The sequence below is a fragment of the Heliangelus exortis genome, chromosome 2 (assembly GCF_036169615.1).
Source record: "Heliangelus exortis chromosome 2, bHelExo1.hap1, whole genome shotgun sequence".
In the NCBI taxonomy this organism is placed as follows: Eukaryota; Metazoa; Chordata; class Aves; order Apodiformes; family Trochilidae; genus Heliangelus; species Heliangelus exortis.
Window position 1 is genome coordinate 3,347,750 of NC_092423.1, and position 12,631 is coordinate 3,360,380.

Sequence of the window (12,631 nt, forward strand, 5' to 3'; positions counted from 1 at the left end):
TTTTAAGATCCCTTCCAACCCAAAGCATCCTATGAATCTGTGATTCTGTGATTTTTTTTGAAAAGACAGCTGGAGTAGATTAGAATGTTATCTTTTTACTGATGAAATATTTCTTAAAGAAAACTTAAGGTTTGGTTTTTTTTTTTTGGTACCGATATTTTCTGAACAATTTTTGCATTTGGAGAAACTGATTAAATTTTTCTTTTTTAGTTGAAAGGAAAAGGGATGGATGTTGGGATGTTGGATGTTAGTGATGAAGGGAGGGAGTTGCAAATTATTGGCTTACCTACAAACCTGCTTTTCACCATAAATGTCTCCACTACAATAATACGGCCAACCCGTAGGGGCTATAATTATTCTGCTTAAATAAATGAAAAAGTTTTCAGAACAAGACTTTTCAGCAAGGAGAGGAACAGAGGCAGTGTCTAGTTTGGAGCTGTGGTGGTATGGAATACTTTGACCACATCTGCCAGGGAGCTTCTTCTTGATTATTTTCATGAAGATATCACTCTACAACTAAAAAAACAAGAAACCAGAAGTTTTCAGGCATTGGGCAGCTCTACTCTTAGAAGACACCTTTTAACTGAATTTCCCCTTTCTTCTCTCCTAACTCCCATGATTTTAGCTCCCATGTTCCTGACTGAACTCCAAAACCAGGAGGTACAAGATGGATACCCAGTCAGCTTTGACTGCATCGTGGTTGGCAAACCTCTTCCCACGGTTCGCTGGTTCAAGGATGGAAAAGCCCTTGAGGAAAATGACCACTACATGATCAACGAGGACCAGGAAGGGTGTCACCAGCTGATCATCACAGCTGTGGTCCCCACTGACATGGGTGTTTACAGGTGCCTTGCTGAAAACAACATGGGAGTTGCTTCAACCAAGGCTGAGCTTCGAGTCGACTGTAAGTTTCCAAATCGTTGTGGAAAACCCAAGGGAAGGGTCCCTGCTGGGAGATGGACAAATTTTATTTATTTATTTAAAAAACCCACAACCAAACAAACACAAAAAAACCACAGCAAAACCATCATTTGCATTAAAAAAAAAAAAAAAAAAAAAAAAAAAAGGCATGTTTTGCCCACAAAATATTTCTCTAGCAAACCTCTTGGGTTTAATGGTTGGGGTTTTTTTTAACTCCAAGGCAAGGCTCAGAACAAGCATTTTTAAATAAACAGAAATGTTTTCCACAATCCATGGTGCAGTGGCAGTGTGTGAAATCCACCTGACAGTTACTGAAATTAGTATGGAAATTGTAATTATGGTAAGAAAAGAAGTTTCACAGCTCAGAATAAAACTGAAGAGGGACTTTTCTCAGGGGTGATAGGAAAAAGAGTAATGGTTCCAAGGTGAAAGAGAGGAGATTTAAATGAGATCTTAGGAAGAAATGTTTTCTCATGAGCCCCTGGCACAGGATTTTCAGAGAAGCTGTGGCTGCCCCATCCCTGGAAGTGTTCCAGGCCAGGTTGGATGGGGTTTGGAGCAACCTGGGCTGGTGGGAGGTGTCCCTGCCCATGGCAAGGGGAGTTAGGGCTAAATCATCTTTAAAGTCCTTTGCCACCCAAACCAGTCTGGGATTCTATGGTTATAGCAAACATTTTTTGCTTTTCCATTTAACAGTGACCAGCACTGACTATGAGACAGCAGCAGATGCAACAGAGACATCTTCTTACTACAGTGCTAAAGAATATATTTCAAGGTAAAATAATGAATTCTAGCTCTAGCGACTCCCTTGATAAGATCAATATATATATTTATCTAAAGATATTATTTTTATATATCTAGCAGGGCCAACTTTATGCCCTAAAGGAAGAACCAGGCCAGCTGAGATGCAATAACTGAAATAGTTGGACATTTCTCTTGTGCAAACTTGCTCTGGCTGCCTTCAGGCTATCCTGGATATCACTCCATTTCTTTTAATGTCACACAGAGCTAAATTTGTCATGATGACAAAACCCACAGACTGAAAGGATGTAAAAATAGGTCATTCTGATTCCTAACTCATTTCTGGCTTTCTGACTTTCTTCTTTCCAATTGAAATTGCTTTTTAGCCGAGAACAAGAGGAATCCACTACTGAGGAGGAGCAATTGCCCCAGATCTTTGATGAGCTTCATGATATCCACGTGGCACCAGGAGCATCACTGGCTAAATTTCACCTGAAAGTGAAAGGTGAGGGGAGCACACAGCACTGTCAGTTCTTCCAGCTTTGGAAGTGCTGGACAAGGTTTTCCAATGTGTTCTTCTGCCACTCAGACCCCAGTCCATGCATCTTCCACCACGTTTGCCCCAAACAGCTAAAAAAATGTGTTCATGCTGATGAGCCTTGACCTTTGCAGCAGATCCTGGCAGATTAAGTGTCTTATTCTGTTTCCATCTCTCCAGGCATAATTACATTGGGTGCATTAGAAAGGGTGTGGTTAGTAGGTCAAGAGAGGTTCTCCTCCCCCTCTATTCTGCATTGGTGAGGCCACACCTGGAGTATTGTGTCCAGTTCTGGGCCCCTCAGTTCAAGAAGGACAGGGAAGTGCTTGAAAGAGTCCAGCGCAGAGCTACTGAGATGATTAAGGGAGTGGAACATCTCCCTTATGAGGAAAGGCTGAGGGAGCTGGGTCTCTTTAGTTTGGAGAAAAGGAGACTGAGGGGTGACCTCATCAATGTTTTCAAATATGTAAGGGGTGAGTGTCAGGGAGATGGAGTTAGGCTTTTCTCAGTGGTGACCAGTGATAGGACAAGGGGTAATGGGTGTAAATTGGAGCATAGGAGGTTCAAGTTGAATACCAGAAAAAATTTTTTTACTGTAAGGGTGACAGAGCCCTGGAACAGGCTGCCCAGGGGGGTTGTGGAGTCTCCTTCACTGGAGACATTCAAAACCCACCTGGACACGTTCCTAGGCGATGTACTCTAGGGGGCCCTGCTCTGGCAGGGGGGGTTGGACTAGATGATCTTTCGAGGTCCCTTCCAACCCCTAGGATTCTAGGATTCTATGATTCTATGATTCTATGACAGGTATAAGCTTTGGAAAACTGAGGCCAGCAATTCCATGAGCACATTAGTTATGGAGGAGTAACAAGGAATTAAAAAAAGAGCAGTAATAAGGAATAAAAAAAAAGATAGCAAGGATGACCTTTATTCTTTTTTAAAAATAAGCTCAAGTCCTGGACTTGAATTGCTCAATAAGGAGGTTGCTGCTACAACCTAAAAACTGCAAAAGCATCCTCCTGGTGTTGACTGCTTCTGGTAGGGAGAGGTAGGGATTCTCCTGCTTATTCTGTAAAGTGATGAGAGCTATTTTGGCTTCAGCTTTTCTCTTTGTGTACTTCACAAAGCAGACCTGTAACCTTTCCAACCTGGAAGGCATTTGCAGATGCATCCAACACAGGGAGTGCCAGAAACTGAAGAGCCAGGAAAGAACTTTAACAGATAAATAGAATTTCACGAATTTGCAGCCAACCCTAACTGGGTAAATCTGTGAAACTTCAGATCCCTTTCTCCTGCTCAGAAGGATCTCTCTGTTTGGAGATGTTCCCAAATCCATGTTGCCAACTTGTTCTCCATGTCTGTAACTGCTCCTTCCAGGGTATCCACAGCCTCGGCTCTACTGGTTCAAGAATGGGCAACCACTGAAGGCCTCGGATCGCATCCTGAAGACGGATAAACTGGAATTCCACTCCCTGGAAATTCGTGATGTCACTAAGGCAGATGCTGGGCAGTACTCAATATTTGTCATCAACTCTGCTGGTTCTGCATTTTCATCAGCCAGGCTGGTAGTCAAAGGTCAGTACTGAATATTTTTGGTACCAGCTATTTTTTTTTTTCCTGTCCCAGTGTCTCTTCCCTGTTCATAAAGTTATTTTTCCTGAGAAAGTTAAATCAAGGGAGGTGGGGAAGTCTGTAGATAGAAGGTGACATCCTTTAGCCTTAGTGCACCTGTAAATTGATGGGTAGTAATAATAATAATAATAATAATAATAATAATTTGGTGGTTCCATCCCAAAGATGGAACATGTCACTACTCTGGGGTCTGACTGTTGTCTCATATATCTTTTCTTCCTGCCCAACCTCATTAACTTTAATAGCTCATTTTATTAAAACTGAGGGCCTCTCACAGATTACACAAACCCTTTTTTGATAGTGTCTCCAGCAGTAAGTAATCTGCTGGAGACACTTTTATTTTCTTCAGCTCCTGGCTGGGAATTTATTTAGATTTTCTATTTTGTTTGTTCTCCTTGTGTTACAGATCCTTTTGAGAAAGAAGAGCCATCAGAAACAGGTGAGAGAAGTCGTAGTGGGTGATAACACAACCTCTAGGGATTTTTCAGGGGTCTAAACTCATGCTGAAGGTGTCACCACGTTTCACCAATAATGTCATTTTCAGATTCCCATGAGCAGCTGATACCACCAAGGTTCCTAGAAAGATTCACTAGCAAAAAGGTGAAAAAAGGTGCAAGCATCACGTTATCTGTAAAAGTTGAAGGTAAGTGGATAGACACTTTGCCTCTCTGCATAAAACTTAAATTGTGTAACCCCATGACATGTTCTAGACCCCCCCTGGCCCCAGTAGTTGTAACCTTACCTCCTCTTTCTGAAGTCTGGGACTCCCAACTTTGGAAGAGAATTTACTCCCAACTTTGGAAGAAGCATCTTACTCATCTTCCCCTCCATCTTCCTGGATGTAAAACCAAGGATGAGGACTTGTTAGTTTTATGAAAATGAGTCAATTAATGGCTTTGTGTTTACAAAAATATTTAATACCCCTATGTGTGTGCTATAGAAAGACATATTCCTTTAGGATTGTCCTGGTTTGGGCCTATATATATATTTGGGCCTATATATTTAGGGCCTATATATAGGGCCTATATATTTGGGCCTATATATATATATATATGTATATTATGCCTGCTACTGCTGGACAGATATCAGAAAACCAGATCAAAATATAATTTATTCACAGCATTCCCAGCTCACATTTCCAAGGAGCAAACACCAGCAGCAAAATTAATGTTCCTTGCACTGATTTTTCCTTTCCTTTAGGACATCCACCTCCAACTATTACTTGGCTGAAAGAACATTCTCGGGAAGGCATCCTGTGGATCAAACCAGAAACTCCTGGGTATAAACTTGCCAGTTCAAATATGCATCACAGCCTAATCCTCTTGGATGTTAAGAAGAAATACAGTGGAGCTTATACATGCATTGCTACCAACCAGGCTGGCCAGTCCATCTGCACTGCCAGCCTGGAAGTTGCAGATGGTAAATCTTCATTAAAATTCACTCCCATTCTCTGTGTTACTTCCAGATAGTGCCTAAGAGAAAAAAAAAAATGAGTCTGATAAGGAAAGTAACAAAATAACAGAAAAAAATTGCATTTTCCCAAGATTTAGCCAGACTTCTCTAATGTTTTAGTTTTCTGACCTTGCCTTGGCTTCACAGCATCATCTTTTCTGGATAAACAGAAGGCAAGTCTAAGAAACAACCAATTTATACACAAAAAAAAGGAAGAAAAGTGATGTAAAGTTACTAGAAAAAGCCAACATTTAAAAAATTATTTTGAATACTTCACTCTTAAGGGATTTTGCTTTGTAGAATTGCCTCAAGGCAGCTAGAATTACTTGAATCCCCTTTTTAAAGCCTTCCAGGGCCTCTTCTGGTACAGTTCCATCAGGAAGAGGTGGGGCAGGGAAATACAGGCTGGGAATAGGGACAACACTGTGAAGGACTCAATTTTCCTGTTATCCCTCCTTGCATCCCACATGTTTTTTACTTGCTCCAGGAGCACAGCTTGGCCAGTGTAGAGAAATGAGGCAATCATCCAGCTACAGCAAACAGGGAGCAAACTGCATTAGATGAAAGGGATTATGTGTCCCAGGCCAAGAGGTGCCAACAGGGCAGATCTTGACTTCCCAGTAATCCATGTCTAGAAAAAATGCCTACATTAAAAAAATATAAAAAGGCATCCTCTACCTTCTGTGTTCTAATGCTAAACCTTAATCCTGCAGTGAAAGAGGCTGAAGTTCTGACCCAGGAGCGTGTGATGGTGTCAGAAGCCATCATGACCACACTGGGGTAAGTGTTTTGCCCACTTGGGTTGGAGTGGAGCAGTGCAGGAACCACCCTGTAGAATTTCCCAGGAGTCACTTGTAGGCAGTGTTCACTTTGGACATCTTCTATTAATTTTCTCAGCACCAGAGTAAAAATAGTTTGAGATCCTAGGATGGAAAGTGAGGTACTCGAGTACCAACATCAGCCATTTATGCTTGATTATCAGGAAAGAAAGAAACAAGGACAAAAAAAAAAAAAAAAAAAAAAAAAAAAAAAAAGAAAGAAAAAAAAAAAGTTTATATAAAACTTTTGCTACTTTATCATCTCCTAAGCAGAATTCCAAAATTCACAGGGTTAAAGTGTGACTGTTACTTGTCAATACTGAAACACACCAATGATGCACAGGAAAAGCAGTAGATGGGAAGGATCTGTTCCCAAACTTCTTGCTTACAAATGGACCTGGAAGAGTAACCTCCTCATTTCACCATTCCTGGCTTGCATACTGGACAGATACAACCTGAAAGGTGGTGTCCACCTGAACACACATCAGCTTCTAGAACATTTCCAGCCTTCAAAGGCTTGACCAGATTTCCTCTGAAGTGTGAAAAAGCTGCAGGGTGAATTCAGCTATTTCACTGCTGCTTATCCCAGGGATGTGCCCAAACTCTGCTAAACACACTTTGGGACACCAGGTTGAGCAGGATCAGGAGGGATGAGCTTCCTCCTGCCTCCTACCTGCTAACTGAGAATTAGAGCAGAGCAGTTTCTGCAATGACTCTCTCACCTCCAAAAATTACAGGTGTAGCAGGTTTACTTCAGGATATTATTAGTATTTTGACAGACCTTTAACCTTGGGAAATGTTACAAATGCTCTTCAACAGATGCAAGCAAATGCTGGTAGTTTTTCCCATCTATGGAGTTATTTTATGTCAGTGTTGATAACACCATCTCCTGCCCCTTTCCTCCTGGAATAAGTGAATTCTGTGCTGGTAAAAGCTGTCAGTGGAGTAAAAATCTCTTTGGACCTTAAACCAGTGTGGAAAAAGTCTCTTTGGACCTTAGAACCACTGCAGAACCTTTAGTCAGCTCACTTCCCAATGCAATGTGATGGGAGGGGTACAGATCCCTTGGCAGGACCACAGCAGCTGCTGATTCTCCAGTCCCTGCTTTCCTGATTAATGCAGTGGAGGTTTTTGAGCAGCAGTTCACTGAAAACTGACTGAGACTACAGATCCCCACTTGACATAACGTGTGTGATAGTTTTATTTCAGTGCCAGATGAGAATAAAATCCCAGCAGCACCAGGGAGCTGGAGTTTACTCTGCTCTGCAACTCCCCCCCTTAGTTCTTCTCTAAATTATAGTAAGGAAAATAAAAGTAAAGGATAAAGAATTCTCAAATGGGATTTGGCTCAAAGATTAAGACCCTCAAATGTTTCTGTGCTCAAATGAGCCATTTGGGCATCATTTCTCATATTGGCCCTGGTAAGCATTGCCCCCCATCACCTGCAGACCAAAGAGTCCTAACTTAGATATTCCCAGCTTTCATGTGCAAGGGATGAGGAGGAGGGAATGTTTTTCACTTAGTTGTCTTTACTACAAGTATTATTTTGATTTTTAACTCTACTTTGCTCTATTTTTTTTTTTTTCCAGAACTATTCATCCCTCTGAAGGTAAGATAAACTATTTTTTCCTCTCCTACTCCTGCCCATCACATCTACAGCTGAGATTGTCTATAAATTTCATGATTACTACCTACTCTGGTCCTGTTTTCTTGAAACTGTCTGAAGCACTGAAAGTTTGCAGAACTGGTTTCTGTTCAAGGGTAAATGATTCAGATGAAACATCAGCAAGCACAGTTTTAAAAGTGGGGAGAAATAAAAAAAATCAGACCTTCCTTCCACAGAGGATTTTGTTACTCAGGAGAGTTGACTTTCCAGTGACACTTTCTAGAAAATTCTCTTTTTTTCCCCAGGAGACCTTGAAGGTGGGAGAGGTGGGGTACCCAAAAGCCCCATTTCATTAGCTGATGTTGGCTCAGAAGAATTCTTCCAGAAACTCACCTCCCGTATCTCAGAAATGGTGTCTGCAAAAATAAGTCAGGGTAAGGAACCTGGCAAGCACTGTTTATTTAATTGGTGTGGAATCATTTGGACTTTAAATATCAGTGAAACTTATTTAGCAGGTTTGGAGGCAGTCATCCCACATAAGCCTTTCAACTTCTGTAAATGCTAGGACTAATTTTTAGGGAATTAATTTTTAGGATTAAGAATTTTTAGGGAAGTCCACCAAAACTGCATGTCTTAGTCTCCAACTTTGACCTAGGGTCAAGGCTATTAGAGTAAATTATAATAAATAATGTCCATTGTATTAAACATAAATGGTGTATTTAAATAAGTAGGAGAGACTGCAAGCTTTAGAAAGGAGGGCAACTTATAAAAAAATTGAATTGTATTTTGAACACCTTAGTTACTTCGTGTTCCTCAGATATTCATCACTCCTGAGGCTGAAAGCAAACCTGTCTGGAAGAATTCCCACAACTTCAAGTTTTACCCCACAAAGGGATTTTAAAATCAAGCTGAAGTTAGGTGCACAGCTATGAAGTAATCTGGTGATTTGTTGAATTAAGTAAAAAATCTTGGTTTATTCTTTTTTTATCTTGATTATCACCTCTCCTAAAAATATTCTTGCAGGCCAGTGGCAACACATGCAGTAGACAAGCAACCTCGTGTGTGAAAACATCCCAATGATTTATTTCATCCTAAATATCAGTGGGAAATCACACTCAGTGCTATGAGTTCTCTTCCTACAGAATATTTGTTCTCATGGCATTGGAAATGATAGATTTGGTTCATGTTCAAGTTGGGGGGGTTTGTTTCACACTTTGTTGTTGCTTTGCAGCAACACTTCGAGTGCCAGGGGGAGAAAGTGATGATGAATCCAGGACTCCATCTGCATCTCCTCGACATGGGAGATCCAGACCTTCATCCATTGCTCAGGAATCCTCCTCTGAATCTGAAGATGGGGATTCCAGAGGAGAGGTATGACATCTTTTATGAACAACTTTGACACAAGGAGAAAACTCCACTTAAAATGGCCCCTCTCCAATAATTTAAGGCTCTCCATCCCCTTTAGGGATTGTACTTCACTACAATAGGTATAATTAGTAGATAATTATTAAGCGTGTGATAGAGAGCAGAGAAAGTCAAATTCTAGTGCTCATTGTGATCTAGAATAAGTTATTCAAGTCATGCTGTTAAAACATATCCATTATCTGGTACCTTTTTCTTTCATGACTGAGCTTCAGAAAGACAGGCCTTGATTTTCTGTGGCCTTGGATAAAGTTGATCAGAAAAATTTTGTTGAGGGGCTCTTCATGAGAAAAATGAGCATTCTGTGAGAAAGAGAAACTGAAAATTTTAGGGCATTAATTTCAAATGTTCCCTAAAAAAATAAAAATAAATTAAACTTTGCAGATGTTAAGCTATTTTGACAATTTTAGGATCACTGTTTTGCCTTGGGAGAAAAACCCACTGTTTCCTGGTGTAAATCCAAAGCACCTCAGCTGGCTTTGAAAATAAGGCTTGAGCTTCCTGGAGATTTAGTCTTCTCCTTGCCAAAAAAAGAGATTCTCTTTGCAGTACAAGGGCTGGAAAAATAAAAGCTGAAACCCAGATGAGCACTTTGTGTCCTGCTGCTGTTATTTTCAGAGCACATCATGCCTCTCATTTCACACCTGCAGATCTTTGATGTCTACATGGTCACAGCTGACTACGCTCCTGCTGCTCCAGACAAGGAGACCATCACTTTGAAGGAAGGCCAATATGTGGAAGTCCTGGATTCAGCTCATCCTCTGAAATGGCTGGTCAGGACTAAACCCACTAAATCCAGTCCCTCTCGACAGGGTTGGGTGTCTCCAGCTTACCTGGACAAGAAGTTAAAGGTGACTGATCACACTGTGTTTGTTTGCTCATGGAAAATCTGCACCTCCTGTTAAAGTTTTGAGCCGTTCCTTTTGCAGGGAGGGGTGGGTGAGGATTTGGCTTTGCCTGTATTATGATTTGGTTTTTTCATGATCTGATTAGACAATATTTCTCCCTGTGTGCAGGGGTTTGAAAGAACTCATGATGCTCCAGAAAAAAAAAACTGTCACAGGGGGTTAGGTGCTATTGAAGGGGATTGTGAGCACACAGGGATATTCCTCAGTGTGTATTGATAAAAGGACTTAAAGGACTTAAAGAAATATCTTCTTCTTCACTTAAAAGAATATTTCTTTTTTCCTTCTATGTCAGTTGTCACCAGAGTGGGGAACAACAGAAGCTCCCGAGTTCCCTGGAGTGTTTGTTTCTGAAGATGAGTACAAAAGGAAGCTCAGGTGAGCTCGTGTCACTTGATATTTGCACCTTTGAGTTTTCCTGACTTTTGCAGTAACATGAGAATTGGCATCTAGGTCCCTCCTGTCAGAGTCACTGTTTTTCTTCTGCTGAGTCCTGCCAAGTCCCTTTTGCCAGATTCAAGCAAACTCTTCATTCTCTCAGGCTTGTAATTTGTGATCTTTGGGTTTTGCCATTCATGTCAGCCTAGGAAAAATCCAGGCAAATTAAATCATAGAATGGTTTGAGTTGGAAGGGACCTTAAAGATCAGCTACTTCCAACCCCCCTGCATGGGCAGGGACACCTCCCACCAGCCCAGGTTGCTCCAAGCCCCATCCAACCTGGCCTGGAACACTTCCAGGGATGGGGCAGCCACAGATTCCCTGGGAAACCTGTTCCAGGGTCTCACCACCCTCAAATAAAACAATTTCTCCCCCATGTCCAACCTCAATCTCCCCTTTCTCTCCAAGTTTTAACCCATTTCCCTTGTCCTCTCCCTACCCCCCCGTGTCCAAAGCCCTCCCCCAGCTTTCTTGGAGCCCCTTCAGATATTGGAAGGTTGCTCTGAGCTCACCTGGGAGCCTCCTCTTCTCCAGGCTGAACAACCCCAATCCCTCAGCCTGGCTTCCCAGGGAGCTGCTCAGCCCTCTGAGCATTTCAGTGGCTCTGCTCTGGACACCTTCCAGGAGCTCTGTGTCCTTCTGCTGTTGGGGACTCCAGAACTGGGCACAGTCATATTGGATGAGTAGAAAGAAAGGCTTTGCATGATGCCATTCTGGAAGCTTTCTGATTTCCCAAAATCCTAAAGCACAATACCTCTGTACTCTGTGGTGCCCCATACCTGAGGATGATGCCTAAAGAGGAGGTGAAAGCTCAAGCTCAGCCTTGTTGAGTTACTGAGTGTGTTCTGTGATCCATTTTCTTTCTTGATTGCATAAAGTGGCACTGAAATTGCTACTTTCTACTTTACAGAGATCCCTTTGCTGCTCATGCTCTGTTTTATCTGCCCTAACAGCAGATGTCTGTAGGGTAGGGATAGGTGGCACTTCATGAGCAGCTCCTGACCTAAGTTCTTATGGTCAGAGAGAATTTAGTCAACACACCCCAAGGAGTCTCTTGCTCTGATCATGTACCTCTACTTTAGAACTTATAAGGATAATTTTAAGGGTAATTGTCCTGATAATTCTGTGATTTTTTTTTTTCTTGCCTATTCATTTTCTCCTCAGTGTTCTTATTCAAGAGCTGTTGCTCTCAGAAGAGGATTACATTCAAGACCTCCAGTTCCTCCAGACTCATCACCTTAGGTACACTGAGACCTGTTCCAACATCCCAGGAGCTGTTGCCAGTCAGAAATCCACCATCTTCAGGAATATTGATGATATTGCTTACTTCCATTCCAGGTGGGCATTCCCAGGTGCTTTTGTTTGAGACCAAAGATTGGTTCACACATTTGGTGTCAGAACCACAGTAACGATTATTGCTGTGAATTATTGCCCAGGAAATGATGGTTCTCATGGGAAGTCCTTTCCAGCAGCATGAGAATCACCCTTTCTTCTCTGTTTTCCTACCCTGTGGTCCTAATTTTTGATTTACCTTAGGGGGGGGTCAGTAATATGCATGCACAAAGCTCAACCATCAGTGAGCCTGCAGCATCTTCCCCACCCAATATGTGCTCCATTGCTTGACTTCCCAGCCTTTGAAAGTTATCCCTACTTTTCTTGGGGGGCATAGCATGGAATCAAGGTTGGAAAGGACCCTCAAGATCATTGAGTTCAAACACCAGTCCTACACCACCTTATCCACTAAATCACTTCCCAAAATGCCACATCTACCCATTTTTTTAATACCTCCAGGGATGGTGACTCCACCACCTCCCTGGGCAAGCTGTTCCAATGCTTCCCCACTCTTTCTCTGAAGAAATTTTTCCTAATATCTAATCTAATCCTTCCCTGGTGCAACTTGAGCTCCTTCCCTCTTGTCCTAACACAGTCAGTGGGGAGAAGAGGCCAACACCCACCTCACTCCAACCTCCTTTCAAGGAGTTGTAGGGACACAAGGGGAACAGCATCATAGTGGATGAAGAGGCAATGAGAAGTTTAATGTTAATGTGGCAACACCTCTCCTTTCCCCCCAGTATTTCCTTTAATCTGTGTTACCCTGAAATTCCCTGATCTAAAAATCTGGGGGCTGAGTCCCAGCCTCATTCCATCACCTTCTCAATA

At 42.0% G+C, this 12,631-nt stretch overlaps 1 protein-coding gene across 2 annotated transcripts in view; it reads left to right on the forward strand.

Moving 5' to 3' along the window:
* Window positions 1-12,631, forward strand: part of OBSCN (obscurin, cytoskeletal calmodulin and titin-interacting RhoGEF) — a 223,880-nt gene that overhangs the window by 133,484 nt on the left and 77,765 nt on the right. For both annotated transcript variants that reach the window (XM_071734574.1, XM_071734575.1), the window contains 14 exons: window positions 626-904; window positions 1,618-1,696; window positions 2,049-2,167; window positions 3,575-3,772; window positions 4,236-4,268; window positions 4,374-4,472; window positions 5,030-5,248; window positions 5,995-6,061; window positions 7,689-7,708; window positions 8,011-8,139; window positions 8,937-9,076; window positions 9,778-9,978; window positions 10,328-10,410; window positions 11,636-11,809. In XM_071734574.1, coding sequence (XP_071590675.1) covers window positions 626-904; window positions 1,618-1,696; window positions 2,049-2,167; window positions 3,575-3,772; window positions 4,236-4,268; window positions 4,374-4,472; window positions 5,030-5,248; window positions 5,995-6,061; window positions 7,689-7,708; window positions 8,011-8,139; window positions 8,937-9,076; window positions 9,778-9,978; window positions 10,328-10,410; window positions 11,636-11,809 — 1,840 coding nt within the window. The remainder of the gene's footprint in view (window positions 1-625; window positions 905-1,617; window positions 1,697-2,048; window positions 2,168-3,574; window positions 3,773-4,235; window positions 4,269-4,373; window positions 4,473-5,029; window positions 5,249-5,994; window positions 6,062-7,688; window positions 7,709-8,010; window positions 8,140-8,936; window positions 9,077-9,777; window positions 9,979-10,327; window positions 10,411-11,635; window positions 11,810-12,631) is intronic.